We start from the raw sequence: 25,459 nt of genomic DNA on the forward strand, positions 1-25,459 counted from the left end.
GAAAATGTAACTAGAAACAAATGAATATGTAGATACAAATTAAGGGACAAGCTAGCATTTTCTTACTAAGGGCCTGACTGGTGTAACCGCAGCGGTTGCGGTTGCGGTTGCGGGAGTTTGCGGGTGCGGGTGGTTACGGTTTTAAGCGTTTTCTAGAGATTTGTACGACTGGTACAGTTGTTAGAAATTGTTGCGTTTGCGGAACTCTTATGACTGGTAAACTACCAAACGCAACATCTGTTAAATAATAATTTAACAATATTTACATTTTATGTAATTATAAAAATATAAAAAATCATAATAATATGATAAATATAAAATTTATATTTATAAAATCATATTATTCAATTTTAAAAATTTATAGAAAATATTTTAGTTTTGAATTTTTAAAATATAAATTGAAATATAATATGAGTACATTTTACAATTTCTATTATTTCAATTGAAAATTTTTATTGGATATTTTTAGTATGATTTTTATTTATTCTGTTTTTTAAGAAAAAAAATTTACCTTCCCGCAACGCCCGCAACCGCAAACGCTAGCTGGAACCAGCTTTTGATTTTAGGAGGTTCGGAGCGGTTTGAAGCGGTTTGTAACGTTTTCTGTGATTGTTTCGAAACACCAATAACCGCTATAAACCGGAAAAGCTGCGTTTGCGGGTGGTAGCGGGAAAACCAGTCAACCCCTAACTTCAGGAACTGGTTAGTGAGACTCGCGTTGGACAAAACACAAATTTGTCTATCATTCTTATAAAGCCTAATTAGAAAAGAAAAGAAACAAACTCTCTTCAGTAATGGGCCTAGGCCCATTATAGACAAATTTGTTTTTTTTTGTGTGTGATTAATATGGTAACTGAGTGTTCGTGTCAGCGTCTGTGGTCCCTTTATTAATCTGATCCTCCTCGCAGACGTTTTTGCCACACCACTGAAGAAAACAGATGGCGGCTGCAACTTCCTCGATCGCTCCTACCCTCTCACGCCCATCCTCTAAAACCCTTAGGTCATCGAAAGCCACAACCTTTGCTCCGCCCAACATCAGTTTCGTCTCCTCTACTTCAAAGTCTCTGAGGTCTCTATCTGCCACCGTCCCTGGAAATGGCACCGGGTCTTCCCTCTCAGCTAGAATGGTTGCGTCTTCTGCGGTCAGAGCCCCTGTTTCTCTCGATTTCGAGACCTCTGTGTTCAAGAAGGAGAAAGTCTCTCTCGCTGGCCACGATGAGGTTTCTTCTCCTTTTCTCATCAACTCTTTCTAATAAAAGTCTGCTCTTTTGTGAATGTTGCTCTGATGTGAATGTGTTTGTTTGTTTAGTACATTGTGAGAGGAGGAAGGGACTTGTTCAAGCATCTTCCTGATGCCTTCAAAGGGATTAAGCAGATTGGTGTCATTGGCTGGGGTTCTCAGGTATAAAAATGTTTGTGCTTTTGCTTAGTCAACACGTTTCTGGTTTAGGGTTCGTTACTTAAGAAGCAAAGCTAACAACTTGACGGTTTTTTTAATGTTTTGTTCAAATTGCTTGAAACTTAGCTATGACCTTTGTTTACTGTGGAGATGGATTTTTTTAATTATGTTATGTTAATGAAATAGGTCCAAGTGTTTTCATTTACACTGGTTTTGATATTGTTGAGTATGAATTGAGCAAAATGAAATAGATTGTTTGTAGTGCTAAATATTCAATAAAATGTTTGCAGGGACCTGCTCAAGCTCAGAATTTAAGGGATTCACTTGTGGAGGCTAACTCTGACATTGTTGTTAAGGTAAATACCTTTCTTTTTTTGTCTTTGCTTTCTGGCTGTTACTTGAAGGCTATGTCCTGACTTGTTTCTTTTTTTTTTATTAATTCTCGGATGAAAATATGTAGATTGGGCTTAGAAAGGGCTCTAAATCGTTTGAGGAGGCACGTGCTGTTGGCTTCACCGAAGAGAGTGGTACTTTGGGTGATATATGGGATACCATTTCTGGCAGTGATCTTGTATTGCTTTTGATCTCTGATGCTGCTCAGGTTTGTGCATTTCTGAGTCTTGGTTATGTTGCTCCTTAGGTATTTACATTTGATTTTTTTTTCTAATGGATCTTGTTTTTTTGCAGGCTGATAACTATGAGAAAATATTCTCTCACATGAAGCCAAACAGCATTCTAGGTTTGTCACACGGGTTTCTACTAGGGCATTTACAGTCGATGGGACTTGATTTCCCAAAGAACATCAGCGTGGTAGCTGTTTGCCCTAAGGGAATGGGTCCATCCGTTAGGAGGCTTTATGTTCAAGGCAAAGAAATCAACGGTGCTGGAATCAACGCCAGTTTTGCTGTCCACCAGGTTCTCTATATAAAGCTAAAGCTGTTATACCTTCCTGTCTTCATTCTTTCAGCTGTTGATACAATTTCTCTTTTTTTCTTTTTTTGCAGGATGTTGACGGTAGAGCTGCGGATGTTGCTTTGGGATGGTCAGTAGCACTTGGTTCTCCTTTTACTTTTGCTACTACTCTTGAGCAAGAGTACAAGAGTGACATCTTTGGAGAAAGAGGTGAGCGGGAGGGACCTTAACTTATAAACTCTCTCTCTTTTCTATAGCTCAATCCTATGCTTTAAAACCTAACTTCTTCTTGTTTGTTAATAGGTATTTTGCTCGGTGCGGTTCACGGAATCGTGGAGTCTCTCTTTAGAAGGTACACCGAAAATGGAATGAGTGAAGACTTGGCTTACAAGAACACAGTAGAGTGCATCACAGGAACAATATCAAGAACTATCTCTACCCAGGGAATGTTGGCTGTCTACAACTCCTTGTCTGAAGAAGGCAAAAAGGATTTCGAGACTGCATACAGTGCATCATTCTACCCTTGCATGGAGATTCTCTATGAATGTTACGAGGATGTAGCAGCTGGCAGTGAAATCCGAAGTGTTGTCTTAGCTGGGCGTCGCTTCTATGTAATCACTCCTCTTTTAAACGTTTTGTTTCTTACATTTACTCAAAAACACAGTTCCTTGTGCAGCCAATTTTGATGGCTTGTTCTTGCTTGTAACAGGATAAGGAGGGCTTGCCTGCATTCCCAATGGGAAAGATCGATCAGACAAGAATGTGGAAGGTAGGTGAACGTGTCAGGAAGTCCAGACCAGCTGGTGACTTGGGTCCGTTGTATCCCTTCACCGCTGGAGTTTACGTCGCCCTTATGATGGCTCAGGTTTGTTTGTATGTATGTCCTTTTTTTTGTTTATATTCGGTTTAGTTTTATGTTCTAAATCTTGGTGATCTTATGTAGATAGAGATATTGAGGAAGAAGGGTCACTCATACTCGGAGATCATCAATGAGAGTGTGATTGAATCTGTTGATTCTCTCAACCCTTTTATGCATGCTAGAGGAGTGTCTTTCATGGTGGACAACTGCTCGACCACAGCAAGATTGGGATCGAGGAAATGGGCACCGAGGTTCGACTACAACCTGACCCAACAAGCTCTGGTAGCTGTGGACAATGGTTCACCAATCAACAAAGACTTGATCAGCAACTTCTTTGCTGATCCTGTCCATGGTGCTATCGAGGTCTGTGCACAGCTCAGGCCTACCGTTGATATCTCTGTGCCTGAAGATGCGGATTTTGTTCGACCTGAGCTGCGTCAGTCTAACTGAGTGAAGGGTTGAATGATTATCAGTTTCTTTTGATGTAACGGTTTTTGAAAAAAAAAAGAAATAGACAAATGGGTTTTGGAAGGTTTAGGCGTGAGTGTTTCGTTTTGGCCGGTTTGAATAATGATGTCTCTTTGTCTCTTTGGACTTTCCATTAATAGAATGTTCTCTTATTTTCTCTCTGCTTTGGTTAAATCTTGTCATACTCCTTAAAGAGTTTAAGGCGAAATAAATTACTATATTTAGGTATATTATTCTGGCGACATGACATCGATTTGGATTCTGTTTTTCAGAAAATGTATCTTTTAGTCCGAAGACTTATTAAGAATAAATTGGTTGTTGTTCATTTATAAAAGAGAAATACCATCAAATTACACTAATAAGTTTTTGTTGAAAAAACAACACAAGGGAGAAAATCTTTAAATACCATTTATTAAAGAGTAAAAAACAAAGATATTATATATTAGGTTTATGGTTTAGTGACGAGTTTAAATTTTAGTACTTATGGGATGAGATAGAGTAAAGGTTTAGGATGTATGCTTACTTTATTTTTATTGATTAATAAATGTTATTTTGGAAATTTTGCTCTCTGATGCTTTTTTGTGACAAAAAAATCTATTTATGCAATTTTTCCTTTACAAAAATCAATTTATCAGTTTTACAAAAAAAATTATAAAAATATTAATTTATGATGTCTATAACTCAACTGATAAAAAGTATTTTACAAATATAAATTTTTTATAAGGTTTATAAACCAATTATACTGGATTAGAATTAACATAATATATGTATATATATGTCATTTATTTCCAATTTATATTATATATATCTATTGTTGCAATCAGAAATAATTTGTGCTTTTCTATTCAAATTTAAAGATAGAACTTGGCAGAGCACAATGCTTTTGTCTCTCTTTTACTGTGAAATGAAGAATCTAAATTATTAGAATCACATGTAATGACATGTGCTCTCCCTCTGCACATTTTCATGATATGTCAAGTCTTTTTCCCTTTCCCTCCTCTTTTTTTCTTTTTTTTTTAAATAAGATATAAAAATCCATAAAGCTTGTGAAAACAAAGAGAGAAAAGAATCAAAATAGATAAATAGAAATTTCCCCAATCATATGATAGTGTGGCTCAAGAAGTAGAAAAAGAGAATACCAACATGTGTAGCCAATCATATTGTATACTTCTTTCCCCACACTTCATGTTCATTTATCCCTTAAAAACACTAAAAACAAACTTTATCTTACTTGCTTTCCATAGTTCTTAAACCAAGTGTCCAACGGATAAGTATTCGTGTCTTATATGTAACCAACTACAGAGAAAATACTACATTACAATATATTGAATCTAGGTTTTAATTTGATCCAGTTATTGCTTAATTTCAATATTTTGTAGGACAGATAAATCTAAACCAATGTTTGGGGTTAAAGCTTTATAGTATGCATCTCTCCAGTCTCCGTGACATATGCTAACTGAGTAACCAAAAATTATGTCCTTTAGCGCATTTGACACTTTAAATGAATGGTTATCAATTATTATGATACATTTAGTTAATTTTGAAGAAATAGGTTTAATGAGTAATTAGTGGAATCCCATGAAGAGATCATTACCCTTTCATTTTGTTTATTTTAGTTTGTTACAAAGACAAAATGATCTTGGTGTTTAGTGTCAAGAATCATATATGATCTTGATTTGACACCAATGCCTTATAATTATTTTTGTTAATAGTAATACCATTTCAACCTTGATGTCTAGATTAATCATTTTCAGCATATACAAGTAACCTTATACATGTTGATAATTTTCATCAACAAAACAAATTTACAAAAGAAGAAGAAAAGAAAACAACGTGAGACACTCTTAAGATGTTTTTCAGATGTTTTTGATACTTGTTTAGGTTGAAAGATTCTCGAACTTCATTTATAAGTTTTTAACTATTTTCTACTGCCTGATGAAGTAAACTATGGAATAGCGTGGAAACAGCATGTATATAATCAGAAATTAACTTAACTTGAGTTATGAGTTATTATCAAACTTATTCGATTAAAAATAAAATATATTTTAAATTCGATACACCAGCATGTGAAATGTTAAACAAACAGCACACATATCGTGCATAGTATACGAAAAGCTCTTCAACTTTTTCCTCGTTCATGATTATAAGAAACCAAAAAAGAACAATTTGAATAAACTCCTTAACTAATGATGTTTATTGATGATGATAAAGGAGAGAATTCACAGCTTGTGAGCATATGCTCACATGCTCGAGCATATAAAACCTAAGGTGGCGACCAATAAGGGTCATTTCAATAATCTTGTTAGTTTGATTAACGGTTTTAATTACTAATATAACTATATAATTGTATTTATTATATCCTATATATAAATAAGCCTACTTGCATATTTCTCTTTCTCATTTCCGTTATTGTTAAATGTATACTGACAAAATACTAATTGTATTATCTATCTTATTAAATCAGAAACATTACAACTTCTTCTAGGTGGATTTTAAAGGTGGACCTCATATATTTAAATTAAATGTCTTATTCCTTATATATAATATGTATCGTAGTCTAACTTTGCATTGATGTATTTCCTTAAATACAGTTCCTCTATTTGTCCATATTCCATACATGGTTTTCACATTTATTACATGTCGATTTAAATAAAATAGATATTAAAAATACTAAAAATATTAATAGTACTAAAATTACCCTATACAATTCATTTTAAATTGATCAGTATACTTTCATTAGCCATATTGATTTTATTAGTACGAATAACATTAAGTAGATAAGTCATAGACACATACATAAATACATAAAGATATGACTACTCTTTAACTACGTTGGGCCTAATCTACTTTCTAAAACAAATAACACATAGCTTTATATATTGTATAGAATATAGTAATATTGTATAGTATTATACATATACAATAATACTAAAAACAAACCAAACTAAAATATAATATATATCAAAAATGCTTTGAACCATTACACACAAAATGTAATAGATCTCAGAGATAAAATTCACATTGAAATTATGTAATAATTATTTAAAAAATTAAACTTCGTAACGTACAAAAAAACATAAGTTGTATATCAAATTTTGTATTACAATAAAAAGACACAATTCGCGCTTGTAAAGTGTTATTTTTACATACGAAAGACAGTTTTGATATTGTTCTTTAAACATAAAATTGAATTATACAAACTCGATACTACATAAAGCTAAAAATATAGAATACATTTTAAAAATAAAACTTGTGCGGGTGCGCATGGTCTTTACGAAAATCGTAGATATGTTTATATAATATATAAATATATTATGTTGCACATATTTTCATATATATAATACCCCAATGTAAGTTTTGTATGATAAAATATTGAAAATACAAAATATGTAGCATTATATATTTTAAATAATATATATAAAAATTCTACTTTATGTTATCATAAAATTTAAAAATCAAATTTAGTAATTAAACACATTGCTTATTTAAACACATTAGTACACATTGTTATTTAACAAAATTTTATATTAATATACATTGCAATCATGTATAACATTTAGTACAAATAAAGATAAAAAAAAATTAATTCCCGCTCAGTCGAGCGGGTCATGATCTAGTACCTTGTTATAAATTTTACCACAAAGGATATGAACACTAGTTATTCATATATTGGTATTTTGACGAACAGACCTACAATAACTAATACTCAAATATATACAATGTTTTTTTTAACACATACAATGTTTTATTATCATACGGAAAAATAACAGGATCCAATTGCAGTTAACTCTATTGATTAAGAAAAGAGGTCTTTTAGTTTCTACATGCATCAAAAATCATTTCAATTTGATAAACATATCTTAACAACTCTAAAACATGCTTTTAGTCTTCAGTTTGGCATACTTGTAACTGTGTGCATCAAAAAGTAAATCTAATCTATTAAAACTGAAATACAAATATAAAATAACCCTAAGATTTACTATTTATTTATAAGTCTATGCTATTGAAATATTTAACAATCCTACATTTAAGCAATTCATGTCTTTCCTAATTTATTAAATGATTTCCTAAATCATATTTTAAACCAAAAAATATTTGGCAACAATTAAGTTTAAAAAAAACGACTTTCCTAAAAAATAGACATTCCTTATTTTGTATTGCTCTTAATATTCATGTATTTTATTATTGTCAAAATGATAATAGGTGCACATATCATAACGTTAGCCTAATAAACCATTTATTAATCATCTATCTTATTATGGTCAAAGTTATAATTTTTCAAAATCACCCGGCCCAAGTTACCATCATCATTTTCATGTTTGTTTTTATTGTTTTTATTATTTTCTCAAAGTAATGATTTAAGAATCTATATTTACAAATCATTTAAAAAAAATTTCTTAAAAAGATCTGTAGGAAAAGAAATTTCACTTTAGTAATATAGATTTTTATTCATAAATTAATAGTATAGTTCTTTCATAATATAAGTCAAATTAGTTATAAATATTGTATTTTTATATGATACATTATGATATAAGAGACAATTAAAATCACAAAGTATAATTATTCAAAGTAATAAATAAAATTGATATTTTTTAAAATGTTATATCAAAAACTATGTAATACATTTTAATTTAAAATATACATATATATTATATATATATATTTGTATATATATATATATATAATATACCATTAGCACAAAGAAAAATTTTAAAGTGAAAAAAAATATTTATGCTGAAAAAAAATTATACAGTCATGGGTCAAGTTATAGAAATAAACAACAACAACGCAATATTATTTTTCTTTAACAAATTTATTTTAATAGAAATTATATTTCCAAATATGTTTATATATTTTATGTATTTATAAATTTATTTTATTTGTTTTAAGGGATGCTAAGATTTTGGAATTAAAAAAATAACCAACTACTATATTATTTTTGTTTGAAAATTTAAAATTTATATCAGAATCTTTTATTAAACTTTTATTTTAATTTTTATTATAATTGCAAAAGATTAATTGTCAATTTAAATTTATGTTTAAATATTATAAATTAAATACATATCCAATATAAAGAACATAAAACATAAAATAAATACTCGTCCGGTCGGCGGGTCAAAATCTAGTGTATTAGTTAAAAATCAGATAATATAGATAACTAGTTTTTTTTTTTTGATAATCTAGGTATCCAGACCTTTCACTTAGTCCGACTATCCCACCGTGTCCAACCGGAACATGTGAGAAAGGTTCTGAAGATCAAACAGAAACCATGTTAAATCCGTTGTGACCGGGATTCGAACTCGTGATGGCAGACACCTCAGCCGAGATTTCTTTACCACCAGACCACGAGACCCGGTTATAACTACTTTTGTTTAGCAGTGTCGATTAAACGTGCAACCTTTTTATTTATATAATAACAAATGCGAGTTGGGTGGTAATTAATGCGATCTACATATATTCTTACTTGCTGTATTTGCAGTGACATGATTTCGTTATTCAACTAAAATATGCATTATGAAACATTGGATACTCTAATGGCACCATATAGCTAAGCTTGTTTGTCGTTAATTAGAAGAAAACTATTTAAAGAGATAATACAACATACGTGGTTTCTTTGTCGTTATATGTACTATCAAGAATCATTTTGTTTATTTACTCTGTTAATTACATATACCGTTAGACCAAATCAGAATACTACATATCTGATATACTTGCATAAATAATTGCTGGAACTATACATATGTTTTTCTGTTAGGTGCCTAGATCGTTGTGACGTCTAACTAATCCTGTAAGCAAGTAGATGGATCCTTCATTTAAAAGGAAATCTCCAGCTCGATATTAATAAAATTGAGATCGAAGAATCAGTCTATATATGAGTATTTTTTTTTAATACAACCGTCGTCATTTGGTGAAATATTCTAGTGAATAAAAGAAACATACACAACAAAATAATCGTCGTATATATCCGAGATGGCGAGATGTTTAAGATAGTGTGAGAGTTCTTCATTTTTCTAGAGCTAAGTTCTTCAGTTTTTGATAGATTTTTGGAGATATAAATACTCACATAGACTACTTGCGTTTTGGTGTATATAGAATTATATTTTCTATAAGTTTTGGTGTTTTCATAATGGTTAACGAACTTCTTGTATGTTTTTACTTTTTATTGTATAAGTTTTTGCTATTTTGTTGTTTGGATAAGATTTAGGCATAAATCCGGAATCCGAAAAACAAACCAAATCTGATATAAAATTTAATATTGAATCTAAATTGAAATTGGATAATATCCGAATGATTTAAACTTTGCTATCTAAGTAACCAAAAATTCAACCCAAACCAAAATATTTGGGATATCCAATACATCTAATCATATTTATATTCTTAAATATATTAATTATTTTTACATTTAATATTAAAAATATCCAAATATATACGTTATTTTTAATATAAATAGTCAAAATTAAATATATAAAATAGCTAAACAATATTTAAACATCAAATATTTAAAATTTCTATAGATTATCTAATAAATATTCAATCCAGACTAATCTATATGTTAAATTTAATTATTTCGGTATAATTTATTCAAAAATTTATGTGTACAATATTTTTTTAGAATTTGAAAAATTTAAAGTATGTATGAATTTAAAATTTTAATAATAGTTTAAAACAATTATATGTATCTAAACCGAAGCCGAACTAATATTTATAAGTATATGAATGAAACTAAAGTCTTTAACACAGAAAATCATAAACATGAATAAAACCAAGTTGCTAAAAAACTAAACAGAATATGAATGGTACTTGAACGCTCACCACTAGTTTTGGGTCGTGAAATTCTGATTGGATAACAATTGAGAAGATGTCATGTTCGATTTTTATAATACCTATAGATGCGGGTCCTTGTTCCTCCAGCACACCACCAACAACTATTAAGGCCATGCCTTGAGAAATTACGAGCACTATTTAAGTTTTTAACTAATTTTCTTATAAATAAAATTAATTATGTATAAAGTATGTTCCCCAACGGGAGGAAAAGGATATTTTCTCGTTCTTTTCCTTGTTTTTCTCCTTTGTATTCTTTAAATACAACTTTCTTTTTGTTATTCTAATCAGTAATCACCGAGGACGATGGTCTAAGAAGATAAACCATAATTACCTTCTAACTGCTCTTAATAATTACCATTTTACTCATCATTCCCACTTTAATCGATTTTGATTGGGTCATAAATTGCGGCCAACACCAATACTATTTGATAATTTGTTTAGTCCTTTTTACAGAAAAAATGATTTGGCCACATCGTGACATGGAATTAATCATCTCTTCTGTTTTAGAATCTCATTTATGACTATTTTCTGTTTATGGTGTGGTAACTGCAAGACACCTATAATCTCTTTTATGATTTTGTAATTTTTTAAGAAAATGGTTTAATGTTGTTCCTAAAAAATGAAAGGAGTTCCTTTTTTTTATCAAAGATAGGAGTTCCATATGTTTTAAGTTTCTACACTTCCAGCGCCAAAAAATGTTTTCATATATATATATATATATATATATGGAAATTGCCAAAAATACCACTTTCTTTGTACCCTATTTCATTTATACCTTAACCAACTTTACCATTAAAATATTTATAGGAAAAAGACTATTCTACCCTAACTAATCAAAGAAATAGGAAACACGTCGTCTTCTCCAACTCGAACGCCTCCAAGGTAAACAACTCGCTCCTACCGACTCAGCCCGAGTCACCCTATTCTCTACCCTGACTCAAAACTCAAGATGAAAGGTGGTCAAACCAAATTCGAAGCGACAAGCACCGATCAGAGGTTTTCCTTCTCTAAATCTAAGTTCTGCAGAACTTCTCTCACATTTATTTTAATTTCGATTTCTCCAGACTCAAAATCAGAGGAAGGAAGAGGAAGACGAAGACGACGATGAAGGACCCAAACAAACCGAAGAGACCTCCAAGCGAACTTCTCTTCTTCACTGCTTTTTTCAATTTTGAACTGATTAACGAAACTTACGCCACAGTGATGATTTCCGACGGGAGTTCAACTAGGTGAACCCTAATACCAAGTCCGTCGCTGCCCTAAGTATATCTCCCCTAGAGTTTACACATTTTCAGATCTGTAAACTAATAATCTTATTATCTCTCAGGTTGGTAAGGCTGCTGGAGCTAAATGGAAGTCAATGACTGAGGAAGTGAGTATTCGCCATTGAAAGTTTCTTGATTTGGTTCTCATGGATTTATTATAACTCTGAAAAAAACTCCTGTTGAATCAGGAGAAAGCACTTTACGCTTCCAAGGCAGAGAGCAGGAAGAGTGAGTATGCCAAGAGAATGCAACAGTACAACATGAAACTGGTATTATAAGCTTTTCACGTCCAAGAGTGTGTGTGTTTGGTGTTATAATGGTGTTACTGTGTGTTTTAGTCTAGTGGAACCAATAGAGGTGAAGATGATGAATCCAATTTCATGATATGCAACGTGCGGCAGAACTGAGAATCGTTCTCAACCAGCCAGCGGCTGCCTTGTCTAGTACCATACTAAACCTGGGGTCTGGTTCTGGTGGCTGGAGCTCGTCTTAGGAGGAGGATGAAGTAGATCCAATGGATCAAGATGATGAAGGTAGTACTCCTCAAATCCAAACTAAATATTGAGTTTCATGTTTTTATTATTTTGTTTGATCTCATCTCCATATGTTTATGTTTCTGTTTCTGTGCAAATGACACAGATGGGGATGGTGAAAAAAACGCACGTTTCAACGAACACAGAAGAGTACATTGCGATGAGTTCGGTAGGTGAAGGAACTGAGGTCATCAGGTTGACAGGGTCGTTCTATGTAGAAGAAGAGGAAGAAGATGATGGCGAAAGGCAGTAAATCAGAGGCAACAACCTCACGTCACACTACCAAAGGCGTTAACAAAGAGTTAAATGCAACCACGAGAGTTTCTTCCTCGAGTTGATATCAACCTCTGCTAAATCAAATGTGTACTCTCCTCTATGTTTAACAGAGTTACCTCTCGATTAATCAAATCAGTTTATTAGAAATTAATTTATATACCTTTATATTATGAAATTGTTTTTGCATCCTGTTTTCATGTAACTTTTTCCTCTTCATTCATAATCGTGACTATCATAAAGCATTATTATACTTTTCTTCTTGTTATTTTGACTATGTCAATGCCTTTATAAATTGTTATATAATCATTTATAATGGTATATAAACTTTATTAATTATTTTTATAAACCCTTATAAATTATTTACATACCTTTATAAATTCTTACAAATTATTATACAAACCATTATAAATTATTTTATAAGGTTTTTTAAATGATTATAGACTCTTTTATTGATTGATAAACCTATGCAATTCTAATAATACATTGTGGTTGCAAGAGACTTGGTTGGAATTAGATTGGTATGTTGTGCTAATTGCGGCATGACTTCAGTTTGATATTTTGTGCTCTTTTCTGACATGTATTCATTTATTTAATGCTAGCAGGAAGTAATAGAAGTGCATGTTCTTGGTGTTCAACTGATAGATACCGTGCTTTTGCTTTTCCACCGAAAGTAAACAAAAATTTAATGTCTAAGTATGGAGTTTGAATATTTTGCAGGGCTATAGCTGTGAAAATCAGCTTATAAGCCATAATAAATCAGTTTATAAACCTTTATAAATTACTTCATAAACAATTATCATTCAGTTGACAAAAAATTCATAAAAACAATTTATAAACTCTTATAAATCAGTTTAAAACTTTCATAAATTATTTTTGAGTTGCTTATACTCATTCTTTCTGGCAGCCCTGACAAGAATTCTCAAGTTACACACATTTATATGTTCTTATAGATATGTGCGATCAACTCTTGTTTAAAAACTTTTTTTATAAAGACTTATAAATCGTCAACTCTAGTTTTAAAACTGTTTATAAAGACTTATAAGTCGTCAACTCTTGTTTTAAAACTTTTTATAAAGACTTATAAACCGTCGAGTTGTACTTTAAAAATGATTTTATAAAGGTTTATAAATCATTTATAGGAATATATATATACTATTGATATATAAGGGTTTATAAATGATTTCTAAATCTTTAAAAATGATTTATAAACCTTTATAAATTATTTATAATCCTTGTAAAGCCTTATAGACTGAATTTAATAAACTCTTATAAATGAAGTGTATGTTAATAATTTATTTAGAAAGCCTTATAGATTAATTTTATAAATTCTTATAAAGTCTTATTAATTGTTTTATAAACCATTATAAGGAAGTGGATCACGTCTTCCCTTGAGAGACAGCAAAAATTGTCCCGGCTTGAAGCCTTGGAAGTAGCAGGCCTGCTGGAGTCATTGGATGATAGACCGCTGCTACTGCTAGAGTTTTTGCTGTTCTTCAGCTATTTTCCATTGTAAAGAATGGAGAATCTCTTGCTCATACCCCTCCAAACAACTCTTTTCAGAACTATAGTTATATAAATATTTATATGTGTTTTATAAACTTGGTTGATACGAGGTTTTATAAGCTCTTATACAATTTATAGATGGTTCATAAATGGTTTTATAAAACTCTTATAAATGATTTATATACGAAACGTTTTCATATATCTATATGATTGGTTTTATAAACCTTTATAAACATACATCAATAGTTTTATTCTGAGAACCAGACTGAAGGTTAATGAACTGAGAGACCAGTAGCTTCGAGATTCCACTCATAACTACTTCCACCTCATCTGGTTCTCTTGACCATCTCAACCCACAGTATTCGCCTGTTGCAACTTGCGTCTTGGCGTAGCAAGAACTTTCTACTAATCCAACTGTGACAATGGCCTAGGTATCTGACAGACAAAATGATAGCAACTCACAACATCAACAGAGACCCCAAGTATCTCTCAATGCTCAATCATCTCAATGCTCAATTATGCCTTTTTATAAGGCCTTATAAAAAAACTATAAGAGAATGATGTCCAAGCTATCGTCTTTCTCCACAAACATTTCCCTCTCCTCCACCTGGAATGCCAAAAAGAAAAACATCTTCTACTTAGCCTTTGATCACAATCATCTCGATACTATTGAAATCTATACACACACAAAATCTAGGCTTACCTGAGATGATGCTGCTGCTGCTCTGAGCTGTCCTGAAACAACGGGATATGTGATCACAATCTGCACTCCATCGATAACTTGTGGGGGTGTTGGCCGGAGTCGGAGCGAGGAGTCCCATGGGAGAAGTAGCGAGATGGATGAAGGGACGAGATTCAACTGATATCTTTTTAATAAGATGTGCTTCTTCTTCTTCAACCTTCTGCAACAGATTCTTGACCTGACCCCTCAAGAGAGCCTCGCCAGATCCAGGAGTGCTCTTGATTCTGCTCTTCCCAACAACAACTCCTGAAGATGGAATCTGCATCGCCAGTCCAACTATCGACGAGTCATTGGTTATGTCGATCGTCGCCGTAGTCGCTCAGTTTGCTTCATGAGAGAGGATACAATCGATCTAATTTCCCTGGCTCGATCTCGTCGCCGTCGTCTCGATCTCGTCGCCGCCGATCTCGTCGCCGTAGCCGTCGTCACTGGATCTCATCGCTATCACCATCGTCAATCTCATCGCATGCCGAGAGAGAAAGTGTGTAATTAAGTTAGAATTTTGATAGGGCTATTTTTGTCTTTTGTCTATTAATGATTTATGTATTTTGAAAATGTCTTCATTCTAAGTGTATATATGAAAAATGGTACTTAACAAAGTGTATATATGAAATTTCCCCTATATATATATATATATATATATATATATATATATTTATTATATGCAATGAATAAAATCAATAAATGAGTTTTAATATTCGTTATAAATATATAATTAGTATGTGAAAGGTGGGGAAAATGGCTTATTCCCCTACGAACTAGTTGTATCCGGCTTTTTTCACACACGAACTTTTAAGCCATGCCAAAAACCACTCGAACAATGAAAAATATTGCTTATTCTTTTATGAACTAATTATTTCCAACTTTTTCACACACACAATTTTAAACTTTGCCAAAACCACATGAACTATACTATTTTTTGAACTACATACACAAACTATCAATTTTAAGCTAATTCCCTAAAATCGTAAATTATGTTATTTAAACATTAACTTAGTTTATGACAGGTGGATAGCCGGTTTAATTTGGGTTGATAAAAAGGATAATACATCATTTTGTTCTTTTTCTTTTTCTTTTTGTCAACTGCTCTTCTTCTTCAAAAATCGTTTACTCTTCATCATCAATTGGGAATAAAATTTATTATTTTGTAGAAGATTAAATGTTTTACATGATGCATAAAGAAATAAGAGCAGCAGCAACAGTTTACCAATCCGCTATGTTGTTGCTCTTTCTTTCTTATGCATCATGTAAAACGTTTAATCTTTTACAAAATAATAAATTTTATTCTCAATTGATGATGAAGAGTAAAACGATTTTTGAAGAAGAAGAGCAGTTGACAAAAAGAAAAGAAAAAGAACTAAACGATGTATTATCATTTTTTATCAACCCAAATTAAACCGGCTATCCACCTGTCATAAACTAAGCTAATGTTTAAATAACACAATTTACAATTTTAGGGGAATTAGCTTAAAATTGATAGTTTGTGTATATGTAATTAAAGAAATAGCGTAGTTCATGTGGTTTTTGGAAAAGTTTAAAAATTTGTGTGTGAAAAAGTTGGAAATAATTAGTTTATAAGGGAATAAGAAATATTTTCGTTGTTCGTGTAGTTTTTGGCATGGCTTAAAGGTTTGTGTGTGAAAAAGCCGGAAACAACTAGTTCGTAGAGGAATAAGCAATTTTCCTGTGAAAGGTGCCTATCGGTCAATGATTATTTTTATTTGGGGACCAATTTTTTGGTTATGAATATGTACTTTGTGTTTCTACTTATCAGCTTCTAGTTCTGGTCAAAGTTGAAGGAAAGGCCGGTTGATTGATCCGAGATTTGGAGCCACTCATGTCACGGACCGTCCGGTAATGGGGAAATGTATGTCGCCCATATTGGTTTGGCGGAGATATGGGACCGCTCTCTGTTTATTCGGTTAGCGGAGAATACACCGTTTAAATTTATTAGACGGCGTTAATATATTCGGCGTGCTTAGCTGGCAACTGTAGCAAAGAGGTTAAGAAACAGCTGGCATGGTCACTCTCTGCACGTGGCCAGCGTCGTGTTTATTTACCTTTTTGCCCCTACTCGCGATCTATCATCTATACATTAGTTTTCTGTTTTAGTTGTTCTGGAGTTTACATTCAGCTTTAGCCTATAATAACGAACTATATAATAAATATATCATACGTAAATGGTAAAAGATTAGAACACCAATGAAGTTACAAATGAATAAATATTTTCCTATTTATTCAAAGAACCAAAGAAAATGAGATTAGCAGGCTTTCTTTCTGAAGAATGCCAGCTAATAGCTACGCATCAGTAAATGAGCCTTCACCTCTCTTTTGCTTTATTTTCCATGATTTCTGATTTTGGTTTCTGTTCTTTTGCTCTCTTCTACGTATGGAATTATGCTTTTTGTTTTTTATTTTTTATTTTATTCTCGGGTGAATGTGTAAAGAATATAATATTCATTTGCTGTTTTTTTCACAAAGCATTGTATGTGATAGTATTGTGTCATAAAAAACACTTTTGTAACATTTTATATAAAGTTAGATTTCAAAATATTTTCCAATATTTGGAGCTAGCCTGGTTACAAAAAAATATTTGGAGCTAGCAGCTGGTTAATTTGCTGAATACATTTGTTGCAAAGGAAGATTTCATCCTCAACTTTTCTGTATTGGAATTGTACATGCAACTATGCAAGAGTTACATACATCACACGAAGAAGAGCATAACTAGATAGTGAAGAGACATACAATTATCAATCTCGATCATATAAAACGATGAGGATGGGTTTCTTGATGACACAATACTATCACTGTATCACATACAATGCACAAAGTTCAGACATCTTTCTTTGTAGAAGAGAGATATCATTTCTTTTACCACCGGATGTGGTAGGTTAATGGTTTAAGCAGAAAATTCTAGCGTTGTGTTATTCCTAATTTGATATCCAGTGAAAAATTTTATATATCATGTTGTTAATCAACCAGACATTATTTAAAAAAATGATTTGTCATGTGTTATCATCACATTATTTTTTTAAATGATTACATGATTTAGTATAAAATATAACGTAACTCTCATTTTATTATGACATGTACAGTTTATATATATTTAGTAAGCCTTTTACAAAAAAAAAATGTACAGTTTATAAAGTTTACTTACGGTAAGATTCTTAAGTTAAAACTTTAATTAGTCACATAACAATAAATATAAAAAGGTTTCACATCAATTTTAAAAGTTTTAAATATTTTTCAGATAATTATAATTTTATCATAAATAATTAAAATTAAAGTTGTATTTTAACTCGATGTAAAAATATATTCAAATTCTTAATTTTTAATATAATCGCCATAAAATTTGTTCGTTTAGTAAATGTTGTTAGATTAGTTAGTAAATTATTTTTATTACTTTAATATAATTTAAATAAAATCAATAAATAAATAAGTTTAATTTATAATAAAATTTAACTAAATCTGAAATATAAATAAAACTGTTAAATCAAATAAAGAAAAATTACAAAAAAATATTTTAATTCTTCATACTGATAAACTAAAATCTCAAAAGTATTATTAAAATATATATTAAATTTAAATTTAACAAATAGCTATAATTTTTTAAAAATTATTATCACTGCATATGGCACAAAAAAATCCTAATATTAGTAAAAAACTAATTCCGGTCTTAGAAAGAGATTAGGTCTTAGAAAGAGATTAAGATCCAATGCCCAATTTCTTGGCAAAAAAAAAAGGAAAACTAATACACAACGTGTGCGTTTCTATCAGCAATTCTCATTTGAGATAAATGAATGTCAAGTTCTTAGTTAGATAAAAATTAAGTTCTTTGAGCAAACGAGAACAATAAATATTATTTAGTTTCACGACAATATAAACATCCACCTTAGACCATCTCCAATGATTTACTATATTGTTTTTCTCTAAAATATAGTATCTTTATAATAGATTTTAAGTTTATTCAAACAGTGCTTTATTTTAGAAGAAAATTAAAATGATGAACAAAAATAAATAAATTATACAATTTTCATCTCTGTTCTATTTTCCACTCTGAAATAAAGTTTAGAGTAAAAATGTTTTAATGATAATCTATTTTTATTCTGTAATAGAGTAAAAATTCTATATACAGAATAAATTGCTTTATTTTGTTCATCATTATGTTTTCTACTCTAAAATATAATACTATTTGAGTATATCAAAATTCTATTATAGAATTACACTATTTTAGAATGTAAAACAAATGAACCATTGAAGATGATTTTACTCTTTATCTAGAGTAATCCTATTTTTCACTCTATTGTAAAATGAAAAATAGAATACTATTGTAATATTAGAGTAAAATATAAAGCATGGTTGAAGATGCTAGAAGCTTTCACTACATCAACCATAAACCCCCAACTAAATGTTCAAGTAATGACAGCGGAGAGATTCTTGTATTATATACTTATGATGATACACGAAGTTCAACGAAATTATTTTCTTAACATAATACGAGAGCTAAGTTTCAAAAAAGAAAAACATAATACGAGAGACATGGCATGTATTTGTGGCTTGAGATTCCGTAAAAGAAATCATTAAACGTTCACTATATAACATAGTTAAAACGTTTAGAAATAATCAACCGTAAGTAAGGTCATTATGACATGGAGTATATTATAACAGTGAACCAAACTAATTAAATTCAGTCAGATAGTTTTAACTGTGAATTCTTATATTGGCTGTATAGTTTATCCTTGTTTTTTTAATAAATCACTGTATATTTGTTTCTGCTAAACTACTAATGTCACTAATGATTTAAAAGATTTACGGAAGATGCAAAGCTTTACAATCAAAGCTTGGCCAACACCATCTCAGCCATAGCGACATCAGACCTTGAAATTTATTCAGGTGACTTCTTGATGTCAAAATGTTTCTCACTTCCTTGTCGATATTCTGAGCCACAGTTGAAGCCGTAACCGAAGCATGGTTGTGGATCAAATTATTTCTCTATTTCTAGAGATGAAAAAGTGTTGCTTGCACTGCCAGTTGCCACCTTCTTCAAAGTTGCGATCCTTGCAATGTTGAGGATGTTCGAACATAGTTTAGGTGTAGTTATGGTTGGAGGTAGATAAAACTTTTTTAAAGGTATTCGTATCCAACCTGAATGTATAATCAATTATTTGATTCGATTCATATTCGAATATTAATGTCCAAATATCTAATTCAATATAAAGAAAAAAATAATAAATTGAAAATTGAAAATAATATGAATTAAAAATAATTTATTACTAAAATGAAAGATATTTATTTTGAAACTCTAATAATTCAAATAATTAATCTAATAAATAAAAATATTGTAAAATTTACATAAATAATTTTATAATTTTACATATATATATTTTTAAATATATTTGAATATGCATATAATAGATGAGATCATATATATTATTTGTAATTTGTTTTATTTGTTATGGATGTTTAATTAATTTATTTGTTTTGCTTTATAAAGTTACAAATATCTATATTTTTTGGTTTGGATCAAATCGGATTACTATTCGAATTAAAATTATACGGATATTATGTCCAACATACACATTGAAAATTACAGGATGCATTAAATATCTAAACTATTGCCTCATGCTGAATATTTAGTTCCCAAAAATCTTAATTCTGTGTGGTCGGCAAATAGAATTTTCATCTAATATTCTGTTCAAACGTAATAATCTTCAAAGTCAACCATACTCAGTCTCTATAGTACACTAAATTTTTTTAAAATTACACATGTATACCCTTTTTTAACGACAAGCAGCCGTGAAAGACACGGAAGTCAATGAGGACAAGAGCGGCTCGTGCCTCTTGATGAACACAAGAAGAAGAAGAAGATCAATGTCTTAATCTCAGAACTAGTCTGTTGTATTAAATTAACGCAAATCTAATAGTATATTTAATTACATTTTAAAAATTTTGATTTTCATTTTACCCTATCATTCATTCATTCATTTATTATTTTCTCTTTGCTATATATCACAAGATCTCTCTCTATCTCTCTCTTCACGAACTGTTCTTCTTCTTCGTCTTTCTTCATTCGCTACTATTTAGATTTGGCTTTCTGTAAGATGTCACATTTTAGAAGACACTCATTGGAACCTTCCATTGACTCCATCTCCGGTAGATTCCGCGATTCTCTCAACTTCCAAAGAGACCACGATGACGTCATCAACAAACCGGACTTCCGAGAACTCGACTTCGGCTCGTTGAAGCCACGTGTCTCCTCCTCCGCCGCTGCGACGCCAGCAGCTAGCGGCAGCAGCTCCAGTTCCTCCGGCTCTGCTTCCGGCAAACCTTCCGTCACTTCTCAGCTAGCTAAACGTAGCCACTCCGGCGAGCTGACGGAGACCAATTCGGCTGCACCCGGATCCGGAGCCAAGAACCGGAATCCGAAACCGGGTCACAGAAGATCCGCTTCCGCCGGAACGCCGTTGATATACTCCGGCTTAGCCTTCTCTCCGGCGAAAAATCACAATTCTCGCGGCGGAGGAAGCGGCGCGACGTCGCCGAACCCCGGCGTCGTACCGACCGGAAACATCTGCCCGTCGGGAAAGATTCCGAAGACCGGGATGGCGACACGCGCCTCCGTTAGACCCGAGACTCTGTTCACAGGCAACGGCAACTACGGCCACGGGAACATCGTACGCGGCGGCGGCGGGAAGGCGAACCACGCGGCGAAGCCGGAGACGCGTGATCCGGAGGAGGTGAAGAAGGCGGGTAACGAAATGTATAAGAAAGGGAACTACTCCGAGGCGTTGTCTCTTTACGACAAAGCGATCTCGATGTCGCCGGAGAATCCAGCTTACAGAAGCAACCGCGCGGCGGCGTTGGCTGCGTCAGGGAGGTTGAGAGAAGCTGTTAAAGAGTGTCTCGAAGCTGTGAGATTGGATCCTTCTTACGTTAGAGCTCACCAGAGACTCGCTTCTCTCTATCTCAGGTTTAATAAAAAGCTGTTATAACCTTTATTACAGTTCTTGTAATAGAGAGATCGGTAATAAAGGAATTATCTTTTTGTTGGTTTGTTGACTTTAGATTAGGAGAAGCTGAGAATGCAAGACGTCACCTTTGTTTCTCCGGGCAATGTCCCGACCAAGGTGAGTTGCAGCGGGTCCAAACGCTCGAGAAGCATCTCAGGTTGTGTAGTGAGGCTCGAAAGATCAGTGACTGGAAGAAAGTGATTACCGAAGTGGATGCAGCTATTGCAAACGGAGTTGATTCTTCTCCTCAGGTAAGACAGATCAATGCGTGTTTGCTTCTTTGTGTGTTCTGTTTTAAGCAGTTAGTGAGTGTTTGATTGTGATTGTGCAGCTTGTAGCTTGTAAAGCTGAAGCCTTGTTGCGGCTTCATCAGATAAAGGATTCAGATTTGTGTCTTCAGAGACTGGATTATCATCATACTCAACCGCAAACTAAGATCTTTGGTATGGTATGTGATGCGTATGTGCTCTGTGTTCAAGCTGAAGTTGACATGGCATTAGGAAGGTGAGCTTCGACCATGTTTGATTCTTTTTTTAATTTTTTTTAGTAATTTTGTTTTCTTCTTGGGTGAGTGAGTAGAGATGTTAGGTTTATTGCAGATTTGAGAATGCTCTTGTAAAGGCAGAGAGAGCTATGAAGATTGATCATAGCAACAACAACCCTGAGGTAGTATCGGTCTTCAACAATGTAACCAATGTGGCCAAAGCTCGTACTCGTGGAAACGAGCTTTTCACCTCCGGGAGATACTCAGAAGCGAGCGTGGCTTACGGAGAAGGACTAAAGTTCGATGCTTTCAACTCGGTTCTTTATTGCAATAGAGCTGCGTGTTGGTTTAAGCTCGGTGTGTGGGACCAATCTGTTGATGATTGTAACCAAGCGTTGAGGATCCAGCCTGGTTACACTAAGGCTCTTCTACGAAGAGCTGCTTCTTATGGAAAGGTATATAGATTTTTAAAGATTTTTGAAAAAAACAGAGTTTTGATAGTGTTTTGGAGATTTGACAATGTTTGTTTCTGTTGAAAATGCAACAGCTTGGTCGATGGGATGAAGCGGTTAGAGATTATGAGGTGTTGAGAAAGGAACTTCCAGGAGATGGTGAGGTTGCTGAGTCTTTACAGAGAGCATTATTGAACAAATCTGAAGAACATAAGTACTTGGGTTACAATAATGAAGTTGAAGAGGTTTCGAGTTTAGACAAGTTCAAAACCGCGACATCATTTCCCGGTACGACTTGTAAGTTTTATAGGTTTCATCTGTTCTCCATTTGCTTACAAATAGTAGCTTTTTTTTCTTTCTTCAGGAGTCTCTGTGTTTTACTTCAAATCATCATTGAACCGACAAAGCGAAGCGATATCTCCATTCATCAACACCTTGTGCCTGCGGTATCCATTAGTACATTTCTTCATGGTAAGACCACATGTTCTTATTGCTCAAATCTTGTGTTGTTTTTACATAACGAGATATGTTTTTTTTAAAACCGTTTTTTTTTCTTTTTGTCTCTATAGGTGGATGTGGATGAGAGCTTGGCATTGGCCAAAGCAGAGAGCATCAAGAAAGTTCCAACCTTTAAGATATATAAAGAAGGAGAGAAAATGAAAGAAATGGTGTGCCCTAGTCACAAGTTACTTGAGGACAACGTTAAGCACTTCCTCTTATAAAACTTATTTTCTTTAAATTGATTCATGGACGTAAATTGATTCAAAGAGAGCCATTTTTCTTAATTGAAATTCACATTATTTTGTTTGTTAATAAATATCCATTGTCCAATAAAACCATAGTTTCTTAGATAAACCCTATTAGAAGGTTACCATTATATAGCACACACTCTTAAATGAGTTACCAAAATAAATACGAGTCTAAGGGTCTAACTGGTGACCATCTCGGGAATAGTAGGAACGAAAAGGAAAAGAATTGATGGGAATAAAATTATGGGAATGATGAGGAACGGTTATTCCATATCAAATTTAGTGAGGAATAAATTTGTTCTTTAATTCTCTACAATAAAAGGAATGAGAAGGAATGAAAAGGAATGACTATTCCTAATGAATGGTAAAATTTGTTAGGAACATTAAGGAATGCATTATTCCTTTTCATTCCTTGGTCACCAGTTAGACCCTAAATGAGATGAAATACTATATGAGAAAGTCTCAAACATCTCAATTTTGATCATAAAAGACATAGTCTGTTAATATTATTTCCAGTAGAGATGGCCTAGCTAAACGGTAGATCACATTAGAAATTCTAATTCTATAGGCTTGGATTAAAATCACAAACCAAACTCTCTCTCTCATAAGAAGCTTTCATCACTCGCTGACCCCTTCCACGAGTTCAACCTTGACTTGAGCAGAGCTGCTTGGCTTGGATTCACCTCTCTCTTTCAAGATGCTTGACTTGAGCTGCTTTTCATCGTAAACACTGAGATCCTCAACATAGTCAACAAAGACACGAACCCTCCCACGAGTCCCAATCGCTTCCAGCTTATCTCCAAACCCTTGCACTTGAACGCTTCTGAGAGCGTTCTTCTCCAGATCAAAGAAGAAGACGTGGTAAACCTTCGCAGTGTAGTCCATAGCCAAAACAATCTCACCTCCCTCAGTCATCCCGGCAACAGAGAAATTGCAACGACGAACAATCTTCTCCTCAGACAAAACGTAAACAGACTTCACCCACTCTTTCATCTCGACAACATCTTCAAGAACCCACAAAGACAACTCAAGAACAATCTTCTCATCATCATCATCACCTTTAACGTACTTCCAGTTAACACCAGCTAATTTCCCCTTGTAGTTAATCAAGTTAACAGCCTCTTGGCCAGCAAAGCAATCAGCTTCGATGAACTCAAACTCCTCAGACCGAACATCAAAGCGAACAACCACACGTGTCGAATCATCAAAGTTATCAGCTAAGTAATACAAAACCCCGTCGATCTGAATCGCTTCAGACAAACAATGGGAGTATTGTGGACCATCCTTCACCCTCCAACTCAACTCTTCACCTCCTTCTCCTAAAGACAGAACCTGATGGTGATTCCTTTGACTACAAAACGGATATTCTTCCGACATAACCTTGAACTGTTTTCCGACAGGGTCAAACCCTAGAAAAGCTCGCGACTTTCTGTAGATGGTCAGGTAAGGTAAAGTCGCGTACTTTCCGGTGACGGGGTTGCAGACCACAGGGTTGGTGTCGTCGCTTTTACCCGGCACCCACATGTCGGGGAAGAGGATCAAACCGGAAGCGTAGCTGCAGAGGTATTGGCTCACGTCTCCGGCGAACTTGGTGTGAAACTCAGCTGTTACTACCGGAGAATGAGAGGGCTGAGGCTGAGGGGAGATGAAGAAGGTCCAGTGACCGTCACGCTCGACGGCGAACAAGAGACGCGGGCGAGTTGAGGAGTGAGTGAGGAAGCGTTCGGCGAAATCTGGAGTGCTGAGGATGGAGGACCATTGCTTCGAGAGAGTGCGACATTTGGCGGCTGATTTGGCCGGGAGTCTCGCGAAGATGTCGGTGGTGATGTCTGTTGTGAAGAAGGGATTCATCGTATTTGTTTTTGTTGCCTTGTCACTGCTGTGTAGGGCAAAGTGTGTCGGGCGAATAAAATAATTCACATGTGAGACTTTTTGACCTAGTTTTTTTTAATTTATATGTTGATCTCATGAAGGTGGGCTTG

At 33.2% G+C, this 25,459-nt stretch overlaps 4 protein-coding genes and 1 pseudogene across 4 annotated transcripts; 3 read left to right on the forward strand and 2 right to left on the reverse strand.

Annotated features, from left to right (window-relative positions):
* Nucleotides 1-885: 885 nt before the first annotated feature.
* Nucleotides 886-3,795, forward strand: LOC108855071 (ketol-acid reductoisomerase, chloroplastic). Its single transcript, XM_018628778.2, has 9 exons — nucleotides 886-1,220; nucleotides 1,310-1,402; nucleotides 1,690-1,755; nucleotides 1,860-2,000; nucleotides 2,087-2,314; nucleotides 2,404-2,521; nucleotides 2,615-2,922; nucleotides 3,021-3,176; nucleotides 3,255-3,795. Exons 1-9 carry the CDS (start codon nucleotides 939-941, stop codon nucleotides 3,618-3,620), a joined length of 1,758 nt encoding a protein of 585 aa, XP_018484280.1. The 5' UTR covers nucleotides 886-938; the 3' UTR covers nucleotides 3,621-3,795.
* Nucleotides 3,796-11,207: 7,412 nt separating this feature from the next.
* On the forward strand, nucleotides 11,208-12,168 carry LOC108834999 (high mobility group B protein 4-like; annotated as a pseudogene).
* Nucleotides 12,169-14,463: 2,295 nt separating this feature from the next.
* Nucleotides 14,464-15,332, reverse strand: LOC130512562 (uncharacterized). Its single transcript, XM_057010669.1, has 2 exons — nucleotides 14,744-15,332; nucleotides 14,464-14,647 (listed from the first exon to the last, which is right to left on the reverse strand). The coding sequence occupies exons 1-2, from the start codon at nucleotides 15,045-15,047 to the stop codon at nucleotides 14,610-14,612; spliced, it is 342 nt and encodes a 113-aa protein (XP_056866649.1). The 5' UTR covers nucleotides 15,048-15,332; the 3' UTR covers nucleotides 14,464-14,609.
* Nucleotides 15,333-20,673: 5,341 nt separating this feature from the next.
* On the forward strand, nucleotides 20,674-23,528 carry LOC108856555 (TPR repeat-containing thioredoxin TTL4). Its single transcript, XM_018630387.2, has 7 exons — nucleotides 20,674-21,752; nucleotides 21,848-22,043; nucleotides 22,124-22,296; nucleotides 22,392-22,731; nucleotides 22,824-23,016; nucleotides 23,093-23,199; nucleotides 23,298-23,528. Exons 1-7 carry the CDS (start codon nucleotides 20,884-20,886, stop codon nucleotides 23,448-23,450), a joined length of 2,031 nt encoding a protein of 676 aa, XP_018485889.1. The 5' UTR covers nucleotides 20,674-20,883; the 3' UTR covers nucleotides 23,451-23,528.
* A 399-nt stretch (nucleotides 23,529-23,927) lies between these two features.
* Nucleotides 23,928-25,442, reverse strand: LOC108857647 (F-box protein At3g57590). The gene has a single exon (XM_018631651.2). It carries the CDS (start codon nucleotides 25,326-25,328, stop codon nucleotides 24,096-24,098), a length of 1,233 nt encoding a protein of 410 aa, XP_018487153.1. The 5' UTR covers nucleotides 25,329-25,442; the 3' UTR covers nucleotides 23,928-24,095.
* Nucleotides 25,443-25,459: the final 17 nt, after the last annotated feature.

Source organism: Raphanus sativus, chromosome 5 (genome assembly GCF_000801105.2).
Source record: "Raphanus sativus cultivar WK10039 chromosome 5, ASM80110v3, whole genome shotgun sequence".
NCBI classification, from domain to species: domain Eukaryota; kingdom Viridiplantae; phylum Streptophyta; class Magnoliopsida; order Brassicales; family Brassicaceae; genus Raphanus; species Raphanus sativus.

Bases quoted from the DNA above. Each gene is read 5' to 3' on its own strand.
- LOC108855071 (XM_018628778.2), top strand. From the start codon at position 939: ATGGCGGCTGCAACTTCCTCGATCGCTCCTACCCTCTCACGCCCATCC. The intron at 1,221-1,309 runs GTTTCTTCTCCT...TTGTTTGTTTAG, and splicing joins CTCTCGCTGGCCACGATGAG to TACATTGTGAGAGGAGGAAG. The intron at 2,315-2,403 runs GTTCTCTATATA...CTTTTTTTGCAG, and splicing joins CCAGTTTTGCTGTCCACCAG to GATGTTGACGGTAGAGCTGC.
- LOC130512562 (XM_057010669.1), bottom strand. From the start codon at position 15,047: ATGCAGATTCCATCTTCAGGAGTTGTTGTTGGGAAGAGCAGAATCAAG. The intron at 14,648-14,743 runs GTAAGCCTAGAT...TTGGCATTCCAG, and splicing joins CAGCAGCAGCATCATCTCAG to GTGGAGGAGAGGGAAATGTT.
- LOC108856555 (XM_018630387.2), top strand. From the start codon at position 20,884: ATGTCACATTTTAGAAGACACTCATTGGAACCTTCCATTGACTCCATC. The intron at 21,753-21,847 runs GTTTAATAAAAA...TGTTGACTTTAG, and splicing joins CTCGCTTCTCTCTATCTCAG to ATTAGGAGAAGCTGAGAATG. The intron at 22,732-22,823 runs GTATATAGATTT...AAAATGCAACAG, and splicing joins GAGCTGCTTCTTATGGAAAG to CTTGGTCGATGGGATGAAGC.
- LOC108857647 (XM_018631651.2), bottom strand. From the start codon at position 25,328: ATGAATCCCTTCTTCACAACAGACATCACCACCGACATCTTCGCGAGA.